Source organism: Phocoena phocoena, chromosome 16 (assembly GCF_963924675.1).
Source record: "Phocoena phocoena chromosome 16, mPhoPho1.1, whole genome shotgun sequence".
Classification (NCBI taxonomy): domain Eukaryota; kingdom Metazoa; phylum Chordata; class Mammalia; order Artiodactyla; family Phocoenidae; genus Phocoena; species Phocoena phocoena.
Genome location: NC_089234.1, coordinates 24556376 through 24579372, shown reverse-complemented (window position 1 = coordinate 24579372; position 22997 = coordinate 24556376). Strand labels below are relative to the sequence as shown.

The following is a 22997-nucleotide window of genomic DNA, read 5'->3' as shown; positions in this document are numbered from 1 at the left end:
CACATTTGAAACGAGTCTTCCGCCCCATGGTGATGCAGGCGACCAGGGGGCCGCACCCTGAGAGGCAGCTGAGAATTGGTTGACTTCACAAACGGCCTCCAGCCGTCCACCTCGGCCGCCACCAACGCCCAGGCTCCGGGCGGACCCAACTCTGCCGCCGTTCGCCTGGCCCACCCGGGGCAGGCTGCGGGCAGACTTCGGTCGGATGTACACCAGGCGACTGAGGTGCCATGACCAGCCACTACCTGGCTCCCACTTTGGCCAGCCACAGACACCCGTGAGGACCCAAGACTCCGGGACCCAGGAGCCTGTAACGCGGCCGCCCATTGGCTCAGCTTGGCACTGCGAGGCCGGGGCACATACAAAGGCTTGGAAGATTGGCTGAAGCTCCGGGCGCCGCGGCCAATTGGCGGATAGGATCGCGTTCTAGGGGGCGGTTTCCGCCTGGGCCCCGCCTCTTCCTGCGGCTCTCTTCTCCCCATCCGGTTCCGTCGGACGCGCACCTGGAGGTGCCTCGGACCCGTCTCTCTTTTCACCTGCGCCGGGTGGGTTGCTGCTGCCTGCATAGCATTTGAAGGGACGAGGGGTTAGAGGTCAATTTTGAATTTTTCACGAATTTGGGAACCCAGAATAGGATTGCCAACTTTTAATTTTGCGTAACCGTTTTAAAAGAAAGTTCAACTACTTCACCAAAGTTTCATCAGAGATTTTATCATCAAAAAAAAAAAAAAAAGCGCAAGGGCTATAATCTGAGAGTAAGGAACAGGTCTTTAAAGAGAATACCTTTAACTTAAAGGGGAAAAAAAAGTCATTAAATTGTTCTCGTTTTCTGATTTGACTGGAGACAAGTAAAGACGACCCCATATCACTAATTGTCAGCCCTGCATTGGGCACCACTAATTTAGCTACATTATAGGGCACTGACAGACAGGGGCATTTGGTCCCCAGGAATGTTCTTTCTTGTCAGAACTATGGGTCTTCCCTGCAACATTCAAATAATAAAAATAATAGCTAACGGTTGCTACGTATTAAATGCTTCTCATCCATAGTCTGAATTACTTCAACCCAGACCATACAATGTGTTGGTACCATTAGGTCTGAATTACAGATGAGAACATCAGGGCATGGAAAGTTGCTGTGATTTGTCCAGGGTCGACCAGTAAATGTTGAAGAGGTGATTTAAACCCAGCCTGAACTCTTTTAACAGTCATTCAGACCATTCTTAAAATAAGCGTTTAAATATGCCTCTGCCTCAGACTCTTTATTCATCAACTTTTAAGTTTTAGAGATTGAGCTGAGAGAGGACTGTAGCCACTTTTTTGACACACCACTGTTGTTCCTGGGATAGGACAGGAAGTGTTGATGTTCCTTTTCGAAACCCAAACAAATCGAAATTTGTTTGATTTTACAAGTGTTTCATTTTGGCTTATTTTAGGATCTTGAGAATCTGCCTTTGCTTATTCAAGTGTTATTATATAAGGTTGTTAATTTCTTTTCTTTGATCCCTTAAGCTATAAAATAGGGACAGGAAAGCAGAATCACGTACTTAAAAAGAAAGTCTCCTTTGACCCTGCTTTCCCCAGTGGGAAGATGAAGTTCCCCCACTGACAACTTTAGTAATTTTATTTAATGTCCCAAAGACATTAGAATACAGGATTCTCTCTGATCCTAACTTCTTTGAAACAAGTCCTAAATCTAGACCCGTTTGAAAAAGAGCCTTTTTCCTCACTTGCCTAACTCTTTGAACTTGGTGAATAATAGTGGAACTCCCAGTAACACAATCTGTCATGTAAATTAGGCTTCTGAAATACTAAGAGGAATGTCCTCCAGGTTCTGCCACTATCAGAGATTGGTATGACAAAAAAAAATTTTTTTTTAATTGCAAAATGCAAACCCCACTTCCTCTCCTCAAAACAGAGACTCAGGTAAATAGAGTGAAGAGATTATTATTAATGTGGTGGCACTTTTTTCCTAGAAGGCTTAAGTCATCATCACCCAGGACTGAAGTTCTCCCCATTTTCAAAACAGATGCCGTCATATTTCAGGTAGCTGGAAACCAATTTGGAGTAGGTTTAGTATAGCCTTATTACCATTTATTTCTTGAATGACTCAGTATAATAGAGGTGTAAACATGATATACAAGGAACATTTGCAAAGAGGGTTTCAAAGAGGTACTTACTGAGTTTTAGAGAGGAAATAGGGTTAAGTTTAAAGGCCATAATTAAAATCTTTCTAGGGAAACCATAGTGTTCAGTGGTAAGATTAAAAACCACATTACTGAAAGGTAGCCTGCAGCATTCAACCCATTCAATTGGTATTAAACTGGTAACTGATGAAATAAGCATTCTGAGTTGAATTTTAATTCTAATGTGCTTGGCAAAGCCGAATTGCAGTGCACTTTATCTTTTTGGATATAAAATCAGAATGCACTATGCTATTAAAAATGTGTCCTTATTCACTAGTATTAATCATTAATTTTGAAGTACACTAAACTCTTACTATACTGAGGACGGCCACCTGAACAATTTCATTCGCTACATCAAAACCCTTCAAGTAGGCGCTTAGTGTTCTCATTTTACAGGTGAGGAAGTTGATGGTCAAAGAGGTTAGATAGCTTGCCTAAGTGCCAAAGCCAGGGTTTGAATATAGTGCCCAGTGAGAACTTTGACATAATATTGCTTCCATTCAGAGGAAGAACTTGCCATCCCTTTGTCCATTCTCCCCTGACTACATCAAATAGATTTGCATCATCTCAGAATGTGACTTCCCATATACAGGTATACAACTGACCCTTGAACAACATGGGTTTGAACTGCAAGGGTCCACTTATGCGTAGATTTTTTCACTATGTACCGCAGTACTATATGATCTGCAGTTGTTTGAATCTGCAGGTGCATGACCACGGATGCGGAGGGCTGACTGTAAAGTTATACTTGGATTTCCTTCTGTGTGGCGGACCAGCACCTTGAAACCCCTAGTTGTTAAGGGTCAGCCATACTTTTAATAAACAGTATTTTCCAACTCTCGGAGTTGCTTTTCTTGAAAAGGTGGGAATGAGGAGACACAACATGAAAATACATTCTCTTCTGGCATGGTAGAAAGGTGGAGCCAGGAACCTTTTACTTTACAAATGGAATCCTTAGCTTAGCTATTGCTAATCCAGTCATTGTCAGTGTATACCAGGGATGGGCAAACTAAAGCCGGTGGGCCGAGTCCAGCCCACTGCTCATTATTGCACAGTTCAAGAACTAAGAATGGTTGCAAAAAAGCATCAAGTGAAGAATTATGATTTGTGACATGTGAAAATTACGTGGAACTCCTCAATGGTAAGAAATGTCCCTCCCACCCTGATGCAGGGTGCTCAGTAGTCGGAGAGGCTGTGCACATGTGGGGGTCAGAGGTTAGTGGGAAACCTCTATATATTCGGCTAAATTTTGCTGTGAACCTAAAACTTCTCTAAAAAAGCCTATTAAAATATATATGAAGTTCAAATTCAACGTTCATAAGTAATGTTTTATTGGAACACAGCCACACCCATTTATTTATATATTATCTATGGCTGTTTTCACCCTACAAGGATAGAGTTGAGTAGTTGAGACAAGGTGGCTTGAGAAGCCTAGAACATTTACCGTCTTGGCCTTTACAGAAAAAGTTTTCCCGTCTCTCGTATAGATTAAGATCCTGGTTAGAGTGCCGCCCCTGGAGTCAAACTTCCAGGCTTCATAGTACCCTTTGCACCTCTTACTAGATGTGAGGCTTTGGACAAGTGACCTAACCTTGCTAGCCTCATTTTACTGAGGCAAGAATACAACCCTTAGAGGACTCTTTTAAGGATTAAATGAGTTAATACACATAAAGCACCTAATCCATGTTAGTATAATTTATTTTGATTTTTGAGAATTTCACATTCCTCATACGGCCTTTCCTTTTAGAATCTGTTTATATTTTCTCTCAACTATTTGAAATATACTTTCTCTATGTGAGCGTTATATTTGTCTGATCAGGAGGCAGCTCCTTGTCTACCAGAAGCTCTCACATGACATGGTTATGTTGATTGTTCCTATTTTACCCTCCAGTTTGTACTTTTTGATCAAAAGTAGCTCCAGAAGAGTAGTTATTACTTCCTCTGTCTTCCAGATGCAGAACTGCCAGCATGGCAAGTCAAGAACCAGTTTGTCTTTTCCAATGCCAGGCTTCTTGGTGGCATATATGCACTTTCTTTCCAGAGGACATTTATGCATACATTTTGCCATTCCCCAGTTCTTAGAAAGTGACAACTTACCATATCTTACATAAAATCACTCTGAGTAACTTAGCAAAGAATGTAGTCGAGTGACTATTCTGAAGATTTTCAAAGATTCTTATTCAGCAGAAAAAAATGTAAACACAGTTAGCCAATAATTTCTGGATAGGTTGGAATTCCAAAGACCAAAAGGTGCCCGTTCATAAGCTACATAATTAGGTTCTGGTACTTTAATAAAAGATATTTAGATTCAGCTAACATTTGTTGAGCAGCTATTATGTACTATATCTTTTTTGGGATTCATGTCCTTTCCACACTGTTGCCAGTTTTAGAGGCCAAGTCAATGAGCCAGACTTCGGATTTTTAAAGTTCTTCAACCCTACTAACTGGTCACTTTGGGCAAATACTTTTCTTTTTCTTTTTTCTTTTTTTTTGGCCACGCTGCGCAGCTTGCGGGATCCTAGTTCCCTGACCAGGGTTAGAACCTGGGCCCCTGGCAGTGGAAGCACCGAGTCCTAACCACTGGACCACCAGGGCATTTCCTATTTTTCTGAGATTATTTTCTAACTTGTAAAATAAGAATAATAATAATAGCTGACTGAGTGGTTGTGGGAATCAAATAAGGTAACCCATGGAAATCATTTAGTCACTGTGAGTGAAACATAATACTTTTATTTCCTTCTTTACCTGTCAACCCCATAAAATACATTTACAAGCAATTCCCATTTCAACTCTATCCTGTAAAAATTAAAAGAATTGTATTTCCACCTGCTAAATTTTAGAATCTCAGCTTCTTAAGGTCAGAGCAAAAGATAGCTACCTCCTTTATCTCATGTAGATGGGCGTGCTATCCAAGTGGCCCCTGTATTGCTGGCTGTTCGCAACGTGTCCTTGGTAATTAAAAAGGGTCTTCTCTGAAATTTATACTGGGAGTTGGAAAGAGCTCACAAATTTGTCTTTGCCTCTAGGTATCTTGTTTCTGTTCATCACCAGTTTTTCATAGTTTGAGTAAAATCTCATAAATATGGCCAGAACTAGGGTGAGGCAATGAGGACACAAAATATAAGGAGACACTTTTAGGGTCGTGCAAGATCTTAACACTAATACGTTTTTCTTCTTATCTGCTAGATCATGAAAAAGTTTGGCCTTATTTTAAAATAAAGTACTCATTATACACAGGGTATGGCAAATTGTCTTAGATACACAAGAGGGAGGGTTTAGAATGGGAAAGAAAACGTTAGCGTTACCCTGGTCAATTTTTTATTAAACTCCTTTGAAATAAGTGGAGTTTAAATGCCCATTCTTCACGGATTCTTGATGCAGAGAAGAGACGGCACAGGACGTTGTGAGTTCAAAGCAAGGTGTACTCTTCAGGTGTTTTTTGTTTGTTTTCTGTTGTTTGTTTTTTTTGCTTTTTGTTCTTTCCCCACTCCTGCTACGGCTTCCGAATCTGGGGCTATGTCTCTGCAGGTTGAATAATCCTAGCTGCCATCCTGGATCACTCCCCCTCTACCTCGCCACTGACCTGTTGCTCCAAAGCTGAATATAGGGCAAAAGGGGAGAGCCGGAGCGCTGCTGTCCTTGGAGCCTGCAGTGGCGGCAGGCCGCCACACGGCCACAGCTGTGAGTCTTGGTCGCTGCGCAGACTCCAGGAGAGCGTGACTGACGATGCAACCAGGACCTTGGGGAAAGGTGAGTCCTCTTGACAGCTGTCCGCGGGCTGGGGGCGCCCCGTGGCTGGATGTTGGCTCTGGTGAGGTGGCTGCCGGCCTTGGCCTCCAGACCAGCGTAGCGAGGAGGGACAGGGTTCCTCTGCACAAAAGCCACGTGCAAAAAAAAGATGTCTTCTCTGGGACATGGGAAACAGAGCACCCATGGCCCTCTTGGGGTCCTGGGGAGGCGAGTGGGCCCCTCTCCCCTCTGGGCTAATCTGCCTCCCTGTATCCCCCTCCGCCCGCAGGGAGCGCCCCCCCAGGGCCTGTCCCAGAGGGCCTGATCCGCCTCTACAGCATGAGGTTCTGCCCCTACGCGCACAGGACGCGCCTGGTCCTCCAGGCTAAAGGCATCAGGTGAGAAGCAGGGGGGCCCCCGTAGGCGCGTGGGAATGTCTGATATCTGGGGAGCCCTGGTCAGATTTCAGAGGCTCTCTGTGTCTTTCTTCTGAGGCAAAGTCAATAAACGGTTAGCAAAGGACAGGTTCTTGAGAGTGCCGTCCTGAAATGCAGAGACAGGCCTGTGCAGGAGACTTTTAGGACAGCTCAGAGTAAACTGAATGATGGCTCGGTGAGCTGGTTCCTCCCCTAGAGCTTGTGAAGAAAGGCACCACGGAGGCTACCGGGGCCTTCTCTGACTGCTCTGTCCAGTGTAAACCCCACCCCACCCCAGGCGTCTTCAGGTCAATTCTGTTCTCTTCATTGCGCTTGCAATGTTTTCTTATTTGTTTATCCGTCTTTCCTTTACATCTCCCAGCCCCTCCCCCAACACACATAGAAACACACACTGACACACACACAAATGTAAGTTCTTGAAGGTAGGGACTTGTCTCTCTTATTCATGGGCCAGAAGAGAGCCTGGCACGTAGTAGGTGCTTAAAACTATTTTTTGAATGAATGAACAAATAGTTCCAAATGGTGAAATAGAAGGAACTGCTATCAAAGAGGTGTCCTGAAGTTTCCCACACACCTGATAATAGGTACACACCCGCCAGAAGGCATTCTGCACGATGAGCTCCTGCAAAGGACATCTGGATTTGGAAGGCAGAGCAACTTTGCTGGAATGTGGACGGCTGGATGGACCGGCTCAAAGCCAAGGTGTTGAGATGTGTTACTCCAGCCTCTTGACTCCGGCCTCGGAGAATCGGTAGTTCGGGAGTTTCGGATTCATGTTAAAGAGATGCAGAGACTAATACAGAGATGTTTTAAAGAAAATTTTGTAATTCTGCTCTGTGGAGTTTCTATGGCTTATATTTCCAGGTTCTTCCCTCTTGCTCAATTCTACTTGGCCTTAAGGTTACCTTTTTTTTTTTTTTTTAAGAAAAATAACAATTGATGTTTTACCCCCAGTGATGAAGTGGCAGCTTAGGAACTGATGTAAATACTTCTTGGGGGCAGGGTTTCTCACCCTTGGCACTGTTGACATTCGGAGCTGGATAGTTCTTTGCTCTGTGTGTTTGGTGAGGGAGGAGCTGTCTTGTGCACTGCTGGATGTCTAACGGCATCCCTGGCCTCTACCCATTAGATGGCAGTAGAATCCCCCTCCCTCCAGTTGTGGCAAATGAAAAATGTCTCCAGATATCAGATTTGTACTTTCAAACTTTAAAGTGTACTGAAATCTGTGGTGCCATGGTTAAGCTTGTGAGCTCTGAGTCAGACTGCCTGGCCTCCCATCTCGGCTGTACCACTTCTTAGTGGGTGATATTGGGCAGGAGATTCAACCACAGGGAGGCTTATTTCTCACAGGGGCTGTGTTAAATGTTTTCTTTGCCTCCCCTCCGTTGCTGCTCGTCATGATTCCCCGATTCACTGGGGAATCGTGAGGAGCTAATGGGATAAGGCATCGAAAACATCTAGCACATCTTACGGCAGGAATGAAGACGATGTTGTTACGTATTTTTCTCTGTACAAACCTAAATTTTAAAAAAACTCATTGCAAATTTTAATTTTATAGATTGATTGCTTCTGCTTTCAAGATGAGTGTCTGCCCGCCTAAGCCTTTCATTTTTGTTCTGTCCTGTTTTCCCTTTGCTTTGCAAGACATGAAGTTATCAACATTAACCTGAGAAACAAGCCTGAATGGTACTTTACAAAGCACCCTTTTGGCAAAATTCCTGTCCTGGAGAACAGCAAATGTCAACTGATCTATGAATCTGTCATTGCTTGTGAGTACCTGGATGACGCTTATCCTGGAAGGAAGCTGTATCCATGTGACTCTTATGAGCGAGCTCGCCAAAAGATGTTATTGGACCTATTCTATAAGGTATATCCAATTTTTTTTAAAAGCCACTTACACTCTGTTTTACTTTGTCTGTCTTTCCCAAACTCCAATCCATTTTAAAAGTCAAATCGTTGGTTAAATTGATATGTTTTAATACATATGTGTGCCTTAGGAGGATAACTGGTGTGGAATTATAGTAAAGCTGTGACCTCTGATATTAAAGGTTAAAGGCTTAGCCGATAGGTACTTTTCCATTTGAACTAGCAGTCTCAAGAGTTACGGTTATGGCATGGTTATGACTGTGTAACTTGAGACAGGAATATTGAAAGAATTGAAAACTGGTGGTACTTTAAAGGAACCATTTCCAAGATCCCAGGTTAAAAAAAAAAAAAAAAATTGGGATGTGAAAAAGGTAATGCACAGAAGGAGATTGGCCTTTATGGGGAACAAAAGTGCCAACCACCCAGGAAATGTGTAGAAGAGAGAAAAGGGGGCACCTGTTGATAGTGGGAGAGAATATGATGGAGAAATTTTAAGACAGTTCTCTTTGAAAAGAAACAAAAATAACTCAATGATATTAATAGCTGATGTCTGTTGAGCACTTGTGATGTGCCAAGCACGGTTCTAACTACCTTATAAAGGTTAACTCGTTTAATCCTCACCACTGCCCTTTAAAGTGGGTATTATTATTGCTCTATTCCTCAGATGAGAACATTGAGGCTTAGAGAGGGTAAGTGCCCTACCCAAGATTGTACAGCATGGAAATAGCTGACCAAGTAAGGAACACCGGAGAGCCCCCTCTAAAACACCTTGTTTACCAGGGTGCTGTGACAAGTGGATTCCTGAAACCACAGAGGTGGCCCTCAGAGGGAGCTGGGGAGCCTGGATGTGGGTGTTGGCCTGTTCAGCTGGAGTGACAAAGCTCTGGCTGCATTTTTAGGCAGAGCAGGAGCCCTCAGACTTCTCCACTAAGAACCTGTGTCCTCTTATCAGGTCCCACATTTGACCAAGGAGTGTCTGATAGCATTGAGATGTGGGAGAGAATGCACTGATCTGAAGCTAGCCCTGCGTCAGGAGTTCTGCAACCTGGAAGAGGTACAAAACGGGTCCCCCTCCTGGCCAGATGCAGTGGAAGAAGTGATACAGGTCCCCACCCTGGTCACCCTGGCACCCTCCACTCTCACAGATTTATTCTTTTCCTGCCAGACTTTGATAAGTTCAGTTACTAGGCATCTGATTTTAACTTGTGGGTACTTGCCCTCTGCTAACCTGCTCTGGAACTTTTCTTGAAAATCTGGCAAGGAGTGAGGGAGGGCATGTGATGAATTTCTTCCTTTCCCAGAATCACCACATTCCTTAAGTATCTCTGCACGGATCCTCTAGCTTCTGCCATTGAGTCCAAGGTCTATGTTGGTTAGAGATTGTGTTTGGCTGCTAGTAAAAGGGTCCTAACCACTGTAAATTTGTCCTTTAAGGATTTATTCTTTCACACACACACACACACACACACACACACACACACACACACAGGTAAGGTAGTACAGGGCTGTTTTGATGCCTTCTTCATGAAGTTACCAGGGACTGAGGCCTTTTCTCTCTTCCTGTTCTGTTATTTTTGGTGCAAGGCTTGTATACTCAGAATAACAAGATAGCTGCTAGAACTGCAGCCATCACATCCAAGTCCCAGGTTACAGAAAGGACAACAGAAAGGAAAAAAATGGCAAAAGGCCATACTACTTTAAAGGCTTTCCTGAAAGTCCTACCCCATGACTACTTAAATCTCATTGGCCAGAACTTAGTTGTAGAGTCATAAATATCTGCAGGGGAGGCTGGGAAATTTAGTCTGTTAGCTGGGAACACCTTGCATAAAATCAGAGTTCCATAATCAAGAAAGAAGGGGAAAGTGTCTATGGGTAAGCAAGGAGCAATGACTGTTATCAGATCCTCCATTAATCTGGCAGTAATGGGGAATTCCCTGGTGGTCCAGTGGTCCAGTGGTTAGGACTCTGCACTCTCACTGCTGAGGGCCTGGGTTCAATCCCTGGTTGAGGAACTAAGATCCCACCAGCCCTGTGGCGAGGCCAAAAAAAAAATCCAGCAGTAATAGGGTTACTTACCCTGTACATCTAGAATAACCTGGAAGGCGGTTCTTTGACTTCCTTTATCTTTGTTCCAGAAACTGATAAATTCCCCCTATGGGTGGGTTGTAATTCTTTTGGCAGCCAGAGAATGCTATTTTTATCCCCTAAAGAGAAGGCTGATTACTAATATGCTTCCATTTGACCTTTGTTAAGTGGAAGCAGTTCAGTTTATTTACAATGCCAGCTGCCTATCTTAGATTTATACAGTTGCAGTATTTCTGGATGATGAATAGTCATGTGTAAGAAATGTCAGCCTTGGGGCTTCCCTGGTGGCGCAGTGGTTGAGAGTCCGACTGCCGAAGCAGGGGACACAGGTTCGTGTCCCGGTCCGGGAAGATCCCACATGCTGCGGAGCAGCTGGGCCCGTGAGCCATGGCCGCTGAGCCTGCGCATCCGGAGCCTGTGCTCCACAACGGGAGAGGCCACAGCAGTGAGAGGCCCGCGTACCGCACAAAAAAAAAAAAAGAAAAGAAAAGAAATGTCAGCCTTTGGTCCTGAGAACACAGACTGTGGTCTTGACTCCAAGGAGGCAACTAGGATGAGGTAGACTCTTGGATCCTAGACTTGGCTTTACAAGATTACAGAACCTTTGGTAAGGTTCTGGACCTCTCTGTGCCTTGGTTTCCACATTTATAGGATGAGGGAGTGTTTTAAAACAGAGAGTTTCTGGGTTCTACAGAGGGACCACTGAGTAGGGGAGGTCTGGTGGGTGGTTCCAGATCCTGCTTCAGCCACACCAGCCCTGCTCTTATCACTGGATTTAACAAGACATCCAATAAACTCGAATTTGGAGAGGGAGGGGGACCTCTGCTTTCAAAAAGAAGTTTGAAAGCTCTTGCCCATAGAGAATGTTTAAGGTCTTTATTTCAAAGATCAGCTGAACTGATTTTATCATGTCTGGTTACCATTTTACAGTTAATTGCTGGGCCAGGGAAAGGAGCTGGGAAACAAAACCCTTTAAACTCAGAGATAATTAAAAACACATTTTGAACTGTGTTCCTCCTACTCTGTGTTTGGATGATGGATGAACTTTGAAAATTACAGATTGCTAAAGAAACGTATAATATTACGACGGAGGCACAGTTCTTTAGCTGGGTTCTTCCAGGGGAAGTGAACCTGTATTTTTGTGCCAGGCATGATGCTACAGGTGCTTTGAATACATCCTCTCATTTAATCTTGCCAACAACCCTGTCAGATCTAATAAATAGCATCAGTGAAAGCTACCTAAACCAGGGCTGGTTTAAGGACCACTGAGTATTCAGCATTGTTCTACCAGATTTGAATGTAGCTTTTGTCCCCTAAAATGTTAGCAGGAATTATAACTACAACAAAGGCAGTATCAGAATCTGAAACATGCCCACTGAGCTTGAATTATTTGATTAATTCCTCTCAATACCAGTGTATTGACTCTAGGAGATTCTAGTGAAATTGAAACTTGTCCGAATAATTCTAATAGAGGTGGCCCCTCTCTATTAATAGAGATGACGTGTACAATTTTTTCCCATGGTTTTGTACAATCAGGATTTTCTGTGAGTTGAAAATATTTTAAATATCCTTGGGCTTTCTGAGTGATAAACAACTTAAGAGACCAGTGTATAATTTTCTGCCACGTTATCCTCAAGCAAACGGCTCAGTTTAACTTTTGCAACCTTACACTGACATTTTCTTCTTTTGAAATAAATGCCCTGTTTGACTTTTAAATTTTTCTTTAAAAAAAAGTTTCATCGAAATTAAAGGCTTATTGTGCTTGTTATATAACCATATTTTTCTATGTCATTTTTACAATTCTTTGAGATACATTACTGCTGTTTTTCTTTCTAACCAGCAGGCTCCCCTCTTGCTTTCCTGTTCTGAACATTTTCCTGAGTTTTAAAAACTGCTGGGCTGCCCTTCTCTAACCACACGTTCTGTCTTCAATCCAATTTGCTAGTCTTTACTGAATCATTAATCTCAGCAGCGTAATTTTTTTAAGCTTTAGTTTTTTAATCTTTATTACTGACTTTCATTTCAAAATAGCACCTGATCCCATCTTTCTTTTATCTTTGTGGATTGGAATGTTGGCAGAACCTCTCAGCTGTTCTTTTTTCGGGTGGCAGTGCCTTCATTCTAAATGTTTTCATTATGGAAGTAGTCCAATCAAGTCCAAGTGCAGTGAAGGACAGGATTCAGCCAGATTACAGTCACTCCCCATCTCTTCCCAACCCTCCCAGTTATAGGCAACTACTAATTTACTTTCTTTCTCTATGGATTTACCTGTTTTGGACATTTCATATACATGGAATCATTTAACGTTAGCCTTCCATGTGCTTCTTTTACTTAGTGTAATGTTTTCAAGTTTCATCCTTCACTCCTTTTCATGGCTTAGTAGTATTTCATTGTATGGATACACCAACCTTGTTTATCCACACATCAGTTGATGGATACTTGGGTTGTTTCCACTTTTTGGCTCTTAGGAATAGTGTTGCTGTGAACATTCATTTATGAGATTTTGGCTCAGACATACGTTGTCAGTTCTCTTGGATTTGTTAGCTAATTCAGCATGTCCACCTATGTGCCATTTTTTGGTTGTAATCACCATTCCTCCACACTAGGGAACTGGTTATCTTCTAGTCACCGTGGCTACCTGAGCAGTTTTAGTGCTGCTAGTTTGGTAACTTAATTCATTGTCCAATTCTGACAGCTGCTTTCTAGGTAAACTAATATTTGCTGTATTTCTTTTAAGAAACTTCCTCTATACCTTCTCCCACCATGTAAACAATAGAATAATAGTTCTTCTTGTTATTTAAAAATTAATTAAATAAAATTAATTTATTTAATTAATACTTGTTCATTAGAGAAAGTGTGGAAAATACAGAAAAATATAGAAACTAAGAAAAGAAATTCATAATCCCACTACCCAGAAACAACCACTGTTATTATTTTTTTCTCTCCTTTTCTTATGTATATTATTATGTAGTTGAAATTGTACTGTATGTAGAACTTGGTTACCATTATGACATAAGGATTTTTCCCATATTTTAATAAACTCTATAAATGCTTATTTATGGGTATAAGGGTGTTTATTAGAGCAGCCTTATTTGTTATGGTGAAAAATTATAAACCTTAATGTACATTAGATAGGGAATGGTTAAATGAAGGCTTCCCTGGTTAAGAATCCGCCTGCCAATGCAGGGGCCACGGGTTCCAGCCCTGGTCCGGGAAGGTACCACAAGCCGCGGAGCAACTAAGCCCGTGCGCCACAACTACTGAGCCTGTGCTCTAGAGCCCACAAGCCACAACTGCTGAAGCCTGCGTGCCTAGAGCCTATGCTCTGCAACAACAGAAGCCACCGCAATGAGAAGCCCGCGCACAGCAACAAAGACCTAACGCAGCCAAAAATAAAATAAATAGAATTTTTAAAATTTATTAAAAAAAAGAATGAGGTAGATCCATGTGTTCTGAGATGAAAAGATTGCCTAGAAATATTAAGTGAATTACACAGTAATACAAGTGATATGATCCAATTTTGTAGAAGAAAACAAAACTTAACTATATATGCATATATATATATATATATATATATATATATATATATACATGTAAATAAACGCCTGGAAAAATGTCTGGAGAGACACACATCAGACTCCTACTGGTGACTGCTACTGGGAAGGGGATTAGCACTGGGGTGGGAAAGAAAAGTGGTTAAGAGCAGGGATAGGAAGGGAGAGTCTTTACCTTTTATACTGCTTTCTGTGTTTGAATTTTTTTTAAATAATGAGAATGCATTTCTCTATTAGATGTGTAATTATTAAAGATGGAAAAAAAATCACTTTTCATTCTGCATAATTTGCCATATGTATAAGCCATAGTTATTTATCCAGCAGCACTCATTAGAGTTATTTAGTTTGTTTCAGTTGCTTACCGTTGTGAATGATGCTGCCAGGAACAGCAGCTTCTTTGCATAAAAATCCTTTTCTCTATTTTAGAATATGTCCTTAGGCTGCACTTCCAGGAATGGAGTTACCAGATCAAAGGGTATGACCACTTTAGAGGCTGGAGCTGGATGTTGCTAAATTGCTTCCTCCAAGTCATGTGCTGTATACCCCCACCCTCAGTGTATGGAAAATGCCCTTTGTATCATCCCCTTTTCACTGTTGGGAGATTTCATTTAAAAAGATATTTGCCTGTTTTGAGAAACAGTAGTTTCTCATCGTTGATTTAATGTATATTTCTTTGATTGCTAGTGAGGTGGTAGATTTTCCCCCAAAGTATTCCATCTCTTCGTGTTTTATTTATGAAAATGGTCTACTACCCATCTGTTTGTCAAGGTCTTACTGATTTTCCTTGTTGATTTATTTTTTTAGAGTTCCTTATCTATAACGGATATTGGTCTGTTTCTAAGGCACATTTTTTGGTTTTGTTTTAACTTTTTGTCTTTGTTTTGTACATATATAAATATAACATTATTGTTCTATAAGTCTTTCCTGTTGTGATTTCTTCTGATACTTTTATACATAGGAAATCCTCTCCTCCTTCAGAGATTTGATATTCATTTATATTTTCATCCACCACCCATCACTTTAAAAATATTTGACTTGTCAAGACTTACCCAACTAGCTTTTCCCCCCTACTATCTTACAAATATATTTTGACAAAAGAATTAAGCCCGTGAAAAGGATTCCAGGATAGAATTTTCAGGGTGGTCCTTTGATCCCCCCAAATGTTGACAGGTTGCATTCCGAATCTTCACAGGGAGCTCCAGGTTGTAAGTGGTGGTCAGTAGGAGGGGCGTGTTCTGCACAGACCCTACTTCTCAGGCTTCTTTCTAGAGAAGTGGCTTTATTTATACTCTAAGTTTGTTCTATACCCTTGGTTTGTTTTAAAGGGAATCAGTTCATCTTCGTTAGCTCAGCCTCAGCTATAGTATGTCAGTGTAGCAGGGACCTGAAATTTGAAATCTTGAGAATCTCCCCGTTGTCTTATATGAACTTAAAAGATTTCTGCCCTGGAGTTGAGTACTTTGCTTCTGCTTCTGGATAAGGGCCTGCATTGCTGATGTACCGGCAAGTGGCTTTGTGTATTTTATTGGGGGAGGGGGGTCTGCTTCATTTTTTTTTTTTTTTAATAAATTGCTATTTTATTTTTTAAATTTATTATTTATTTATTTACTTATTTATGGCTGCACTGGGTCTTTGTTGCTGCATGGGGGCTTTCTCTAGTTGTGGCGAGCGGGGGCTACTCTTCATTGCGGTGTGCGGGCTTCTCACTGCCGTGGCTTCTCTTGTTGCAGAGCATGGGCTCTAGGCACGCGGGCTTCAGTAGTTGTGGCACGCGGGCTCAGTAGTTATGGTACACGGGCTCAGTTGCTCCGCGGCATGTGGGATCTTCCAGGACCAGGGCTCGAACCCGTGTCCCCTGCGTTGGCAGGCAGATTCTTAACCACTGTGCCACCAGAGAAGTCCCGGGTCTGCTTCTTAAGAACTATTTCCATCAAGAAAAACCTTTCTTCCTCCTCCAACCAGGACAGCAGCACCCGCTGAGAGCCACCAAGCTGTCCTGGTTAGAGGTCCGGGATTTGTCGGCTGTCGTGTAAATGACCACGTGTAGGGCAGGTGGCCAAGTCAAGGTCTAAAGTGCAGTTACTGAAGCTGCACTTGAGAGTCCAAGATTGTAGTCTGAAGCTTTTTAGAATGCCTGGTTTGAGGAAGTCTGGGCTTTGCTTCTCTTTACAATCTTGCTCCTTAAAAAAATTTTTGCAGATTTCCTTTTCCTCCTTGTTGAACCTCCTGGCGGGGAAGCCACGGCCAGTGAGCCTCACCACGATGGCCACGAGGGAGAGCCCCGCGTCACGCGCTTCTTCCTTCTACGTGCGCTCTAGCACGAACCTCCTTTCGTCCACCTGGGGGAGCCCAAGAGGCCTTCGCAGTAGATGAGTGGCCCTTCCAGGCTTTTCAAGTTTGGGGTGGAAGTAGCGATACTCAGGTCTCACCAAGCAGTCCCTCCCTCTTGATTTGCATGTTCACTCCTAACCCCTTGTCACATCTAAAAGCAAGAAAAAGATCTGTAGTCATTTTTCAGTGAAGTGGAGAACAGAAAATTTTAAAATTAGAGTTTTCTACTATTCCAGAGCATCAAATGGCTTTCCCTAAAACATCTCAATTCTTAACCTGAATTGAAGATGTGTGAACACTTTAAGGAAGCCTGAGGGCTTGAAGCTAGAGGCTCAGTTCCCTCCCCAGGCCATGCATGGCCTTGTGGGGATGTCTAGGGCCTTGGTGGAAAAGTGTCTTCTCTAAGCAGGCCATCTTGCCTTGCTTGACGATACCAAGGACAATAGTTCTGAGAGTGAGGGAGTCCATCATGAGAAAAGCTATTCAACATTAAGAATGACCAATATCATTATATGTGGCAGGTGGGTGACAGGAATAACTCAAAACAGTTTTTTTAAATGACATTGGATATTAACATAAGCACTGCTAAGTGGGTCGAGATAACCACAGCTTCCTGTTTTGTTTCTGATGACAGAACACTTAGGAACGATAAGACATTGGACATTAAGACGGTCGGTTTATTTTTACTTCTGAGTATCTGAAAATTTGTCAGAGCAGATAATTGGCTGTAAACAAGGGACTTAGTTTAAACTGAGAACACAGAAGAACTCTTTTGAGTCAAGTTGCCTGAAGACCTTCTTATCCATGGAATGAAACAGGAAGGAGAGAATTTTGAAAAGCTCCTTTGCCATGATTGTGTCACACCTCTTGGTTAGTTAGCTGCTCTGGCAGAGCCCCTGACAGAGGGACTGAGAAAGAGGAAAATTGAGGGGGAAGTTCTCACAGGGTCGCTCAGAGCTGAGCCAGTCCTTGGATGTAGAGGGAAAGAGGCTTTCAGAGTTTGCTGATTCTAAGCTTCTTGCTGCTACATAAATTTTAAGAACAGGCAAAGAATTCACAAGAGACTTGGGGAAGCCTCTGTGATTAGAGTCATCATACATACATATCTGAAGTTGAATGACACAGGGTTGACGCTAGTCTGGGACTTAGGAGAATGGTGTTTTTGTCTCAGCTCTGGCACTAACCAGAGAGCCCTCTTTACTTCCCTGGGTTGGAGTTTCCTCCTCTGTAAGCGAGAGTCTCTTGTGCTTCCACGCAGGAGACAAGAATCAGCTCACCAGCATGTTTTCCTCTCCACTTGAACTGCCAGGAAACTCAAGTCAAATCCAAAGCTTTATTTATTAAAGAACTCTGCAGGAGCCTTGGCTTGATGTCTTGAGACCGTTTTCCTTCCTTATTTTGACCTTCTGTTCTAGCTTTTACTTTCCCTGATCTTAGCATGGTATTATTTTTCATATTTAATATTGTAGTGTACACGTTTTTGTACACTGCAACTCTAATCCTTTGTGTAATAATGAGCATGGTATAAATAAATGGAAAAATGGAAGGGGAGTCACACTAGAAGAATCCCAGTGGCCCTTCCAGTACTGAAGTTCTGTGATTCTAAGGGGACAAGTCATTTCACATGTCCAGAAAGTCTCAGGTTTGCAGAGGAGGGAGCTCTCCTATTGAAGATCCTAAAGACGGTAGTAAACCTCCAAGGAGGCCTGGCCAGGTTGTGCTCCTGGGTTACTGCAATGTGTCTGTAGGGGAGCCAGTACTTTGTGCTGGTTTATAGGAAGACTGCTTCTCTATTGGGATTTTTAGACTTGCTCTATATGAAATCTGGTGGAGAAATGCCTGTCTGAGGCAGGGCTCAAGAATCTACAGCTGTATCAAGAACTCCAAGGAATCTTGATGTCACACTTGGATTAAAGAAAGTCCGAGGGAACGTGTAAATGTACTGCAGGGGCGAGGGAGAGGCTGGCAGAAGACAACTGATGCCTCATTCATTTCATCCATATGCTTATCTTGACTTTTTATTGTACCAAGCACCTTGATAAGGCTTAAATTGCTTTATGAGTGTTTATATAAAAATTGATTGTACCTGTAAGATCATATATATTCAAAGGCAGACTCCTACTCTGAGTAAATGAAAAGCTTGAAAAATGTACACTAAATAAATGTCAATTACTAAGCAGCTATTCATTTTCAAAATATCTCATCACTTTACCAAAGGACTCATCATGGGTTCTAGTAAATGTCCATATGTGGTCTGTTTTGACAAGGACTTTCTCAAGAGTACCTCTGCTATGTAAAGCAGAAGAGTTATATAGAAGTTCCAGAGTCCATCAGTTTAGATTCAGTTCTCATTTGTGCCATGAAAGGCCAATAAGAAGCTGGAGGTATACGTTTCAAAGCCAGTGGTCAAAGTTTGGGTGATTACTATCTGTTTCTGAACATAAAGAAGGTTGGGGGCTTTCTGGAATCCATAAAAACTGAATAATTTGTTCCTTTCCCCTGTAAATCAGGACTTATTTACACATGACTGAAAATAGCCTCTGTTTTGAGTTTTCATTGGCCAGATTCTTCCGCTTTGGTACCATCTTGTGAGTTTCTTCGAACAAAGCGATGCCACCTAACATGTTTTCAGACTTTTAGGACAGTAGTCAGGGGGTCTCCTCTATGCCGTACTGGGAGGTAACGAAGACATAGACTTCAGGGCACCAAGATTTGCTTTCTCCTCTGAGAAGGGTGGCAGGTGGAGGATCCCATTGATCTTTTCTGTTGGGGAAGGATTTGCTTTCTGTAGATGTAACCTCTGGGGGGGTCTCTGTGCTTTCTGATCACGAGAGTTCATGTATATTCATGCATGATTCCGTCACTCCTCACCATAACCTCTGAGGAGGGCACAAACATTACCACCATTATACAGATGAGAAAAATGAGGCTTGGAGGAGGAGGTGGGTAAGTTGCCCTGGGTTCCATGTTGAATGAGAGGTAGAGCCCAAGGTAGGACCAGGTCTGCTGGTACCAGAACTCATTCTTTTTTTTTTTTTTTTGTACATTTATTTATTTATTTATTTTTGGCTGCATTGGGTCTTCATTGCTGCGCATGGGCTTTCTCTAGTTGCAGCGAGCCGGGGCTACTCTTTGTTGCGGCTTCTCATTGCGGTGGCTTCTCTTGTTGTGGAGCACGGCTCTAGGCACGCAGGATTCAGTAGTTGTGGCATGTGGGCTCAGTAGTTGTGGCTTGCGGGCTTTAGAGCGCAGGCTCAGTAGTTGCTCTGCGGCATGTGGGGTCTTCCTGGACCAGAGCTTGAACCCGTGTCCCCTGCATTGGCAGGCAGATTCTTAACCACTGTGCTACCAGGGAAGTCCCCAGAACTCATTCTTAACTTCAGCCCTAGACTACATCATAGAGGCAACAAGCTGTCCTGGAGTACGAAGAATCAAGCCTGAGAAATAAGGGCACAGTAATCTAGATCTACACCTATGGGGAAGTATTTAGTTGATTATGCTTTTCGTGGGTCAAAGAGAGTCTCTTGCTTGATTTAACTAGGTAACTAGCGTCATACTTTTCTCTGTGGGAAGACCTGGCCCAGCAAAACCTCTGCCAAGCACTGTTGCTTTTTAAATTCTCAAGTACCTTTCCCCCGCCACTGTCTTTGGCGATCTCTCTGTCAAGAGTTTATCTGTTTTCTTGATGATTCCTCTATCCAGGTTGGTTTGTCCCATTTGGGAATGCGAAATTTTATTTTAATTTAAAAAGTTGATAGTGTTGGGTGGCCAATGCATGTGAAGTTCAAAGAGCTCAAATAAACAAAGAAAATATGATAGAAAGAGAGTGTTGGGATTTGAGCGAGCCCATTAGATAGCCCTGCTCTTCCCTGCCTTAGTTTTGAGTTGATTGAGAAACAAGGCAGAAGAGGAAGATGTGTGGAGACTGTGGTATCCCCTTTATTACAGATAAAGTGGACCCTGGAGAATGGGAGTCACAACTGCAACAAGTGGGGTTCCTAATGTGGCCCCTCCCTCCCAGGAACAGGCAGTGATGGTCAGGGGCAGGGCCCCCTCTCCAGGGGCTGAGCTCATCCCTGGAAAGCTTAGCACAGGGAGGAACCTGTTCTAGGCTGAGAAGGAGTGGCTGCGCTGGGCTGTCCTTCAAAATCCTCCAGTCAGATGAGCTTCACGAATGCCCCAGGGTTGAAAGGAGGGCAGGACTGAGCACGCCAGGAGCATGACCCTAAAGGAGGTGGAAGAAAACTCAGGAAAAGGGAAGACGCATTCACCTAACAAAATGGAAGGAGAATCAAAGTCTTGGTTCTCCTTCTTTGGGAATTAATTTGATATTTGTACTTAGTGTCTATAAACACATTAGTATATAGGTAAATTAACTTGCTTTTGCTCTGTTTAAACTTTCAGATTCTTGGCTATCAGAACACAGTCTTCTTCGGTGGAGACTGTATATCCATGATTGATTACCTCTTTTGGCCTTGGTTTGAGCGGCTGGATGTATATGGAATAGCTGAGTAAGACATTTAACTGTGTGGTTGTGGATTCCTAGGGTCGCCCTAGTGCTTGAAATGGTCTGTGTGCCATTTGTCCTTCTCTGGACATGTGACACATGTGAATGTGAAACACAGTCGGGTTTTAAACTATGTGTTTCCTTGTTCAAAATGCATCTGTGCTTATATGCCACTAACTGTGGACCCAAACTTTACCCATATTTCTGCTGATAAGACTGTGTCCGAAAGCCTCCTGCCATGCTACAGAGCCTGCTGTCCTCAACACCCACCCAGCACAGGCCGGTGGTGAACACAAGCAGGGGAAGGGTCTCAGTCACAGGGTTTTGGCGCCTTGTCTGCAGCTTCCTCGGTGGCCCTCCACCTGGTCCTGCTGTGTCACCCAGCGGATCCCACACACCTTTGTTCCCCAAGGAATCTTTCCCCAGAAACGCAGACCCTTCAAAAAATAAATGATTTTTAAAGTAATATATGCTTGATGTTATACAAACAAACAAAATGGCCAGCCATACGCCATGGAAGTGTAGGGATGTTTAAGGTAGAAGAAATGACCTGGTAGACTCAGGGAGGCTTCATAGGAGCCCTGGGCAGAACATGTGCTTTGTTCCCACGATGCTCACAGGAGAGGTTGAACTTGTGCTGGCTCTGCTCTCACGCCAGCCGGTTGCATGGTGGGTGCCGGCCACTCTGGTGTTTGGGAATCCAGTCCTGCCGAGGTAGAACTGCGTCTCCTTCATAATGCACACACTTGAGTCTTCCCAGGAGGCATCTCCTGTGCGTCCCACTTAGGGAAGTTCAGATATAACAAACTTGGATATTTAAAACTATGTCACACCATAAACTTTACAAAAACCTGTCTCTTCTGGGAGCAGAGTGTTGAACCACATATTAGGAACCCTCACCTCTTCTCCTGGATTTTACACTAACAAGTTTATTGCCTGGGCAAGTCACTTTACAGATCCTAGACCTAAACATCCTGATCGGTCTTTGAAAGGACCCAGTCAGCTCCATTATTTCAAGGTTTAATGATTGTTTTACTCATTGCTTTCCAAAAAAAGTGCTTTTGGAAACTACTTGTCTTTATTTTTTTCAAGCCTCCTAAAGTAAAATCTGAGAATGACAGAAGGATGTGTCTTTCAGGGGGTTGTCTTTTTGTTGGCAAACAGTGAAGCGCAGATACCTTATTTCCCCAGAGCACTCAGTCCGCAAGCATTTTAACCGCAGGGTTAAAAGCAACAACCTTTGCAATTCTAAAGCACACACAGCCATTCCAAGAATTAGATTTTCCTCCAGTAAGTGATTATGCTCAGTTGATAGTAAGGTAACTGAGATAACTTTATTGCCCCAGTAAATCCACTTCTTGTAGCTTGTAAGTCTAAAAAGTGATCCATGCTCCCTTTAGCCCTTTAGCTGTGCTAACGATTCTCTCCTGTCTTGCAGCTGTGTGAACCACACCCCCGCGCTCCGGCTCTGGATCGCAGCCATGAAGCAGGACCCCACAGTATGTGCTCTTCTCATAGATAAGAACATCTTCCTCGGCTTCTTGAATCTCTATTTTCAGAACAACCCCGATGCCTTTGACTATGGGCTAGGTTGCTGAGCCTTGCAGTCCACCCATTCACCACCCAGAATTCCCAGGCATGTCGTGATTCTGCAACAGCACTTGTTTTGGTGGGGCAGTCGATCTCTGTTCATTTTTTTTGAGGTTCCCAATAAACATGGAGACAGAATCATTTCTGATAATCATTTGTATGGCTCCTCTAGCCCACAGCGTCCAATGATTCTCTAGAAATCTCAGTGCTAGATTGTCCAGGGACATTTTGAGAGCCTGTGTGCCTCCCAGTTCCATGGTTATCGACCCAGTTTGACCTCCAGGTTGTTGGTGTTGATGTTGAGGTTCAAGGCCGCCCCATCACTGGTGCTTGTCACTACAGATGGCACCCTCCACAACTTCCTGGTGAGAGAGTCGAGAGGGAAGAAAATGCTTGCAGTCCAAATACTCTCCATTTGGCAAATGAAAGCTGCAGTCCCTGTGGGTGTGCATGAGTTTCATTCTCCCTCAAACTTTGGCTGTGGGCCCGGGAGGCACCGAGGGTCCTGTGACTAAAAGAATTCCAAAGCAGGAAATTAAACACCCATTATCACCCTGGACTACTGACGTCAGAATATCACCGGTGCTGTCAGGGCTCAGGATGGCTCACAAAATGTTCTATAGCCAACATCCTGCCTTAAAAAAAGACACACATCCCAAACCCAGTCAGAGGTAAAGGTCATTCTGTTGGATTTGCGTCACAGACACTTTCAA

The 22997-nt window shown here is 43.1% G+C and overlaps 1 protein-coding gene across 2 annotated transcripts; it reads left to right on the top strand.

Annotated features, from left to right (window-relative positions):
* Window positions 1-480: 480 nt before the first annotated feature.
* LOC136136085 (glutathione S-transferase omega-2-like) lies at window positions 481-22422 on the top strand. Of its 2 annotated transcripts, XM_065893965.1 has the most exons (7): window positions 481-545; window positions 5714-5935; window positions 6204-6312; window positions 7996-8218; window positions 9170-9271; window positions 20592-20698; window positions 22133-22422. In XM_065893965.1, exons 3-7 carry the CDS (start codon window positions 6254-6256, stop codon window positions 22290-22292), a joined length of 651 nt encoding a protein of 216 aa, XP_065750037.1. In that variant the 5' UTR covers window positions 481-545; window positions 5714-5935; window positions 6204-6253; the 3' UTR covers window positions 22293-22422. The 2 variants fall into 2 exon arrangements, with proteins under 2 accessions (XP_065750037.1, XP_065750038.1); XM_065893966.1 differs by lacking the exons at window positions 481-545; window positions 9170-9271 and having other exon boundaries at window positions 5908-5935; window positions 22133-22292.
* Window positions 22423-22997: the final 575 nt, after the last annotated feature.

Coding starts and splice junctions, on each gene's coding strand:
- LOC136136085 (XM_065893965.1), top strand. CDS start 6,254: ATGAGGTTCTGCCCCTACGCGCACAGGACGCGCCTGGTCCTCCAGGCT. Junction 6,313..7,995: donor CTCCAGGCTAAAGGCATCAG/GTGAGAAGCAGG, acceptor TTGCTTTGCAAG/ACATGAAGTTATCAACATTA. Junction 9,272..20,591: donor AGTTCTGCAACCTGGAAGAG/GTACAAAACGGG, acceptor TTAAACTTTCAG/ATTCTTGGCTATCAGAACAC.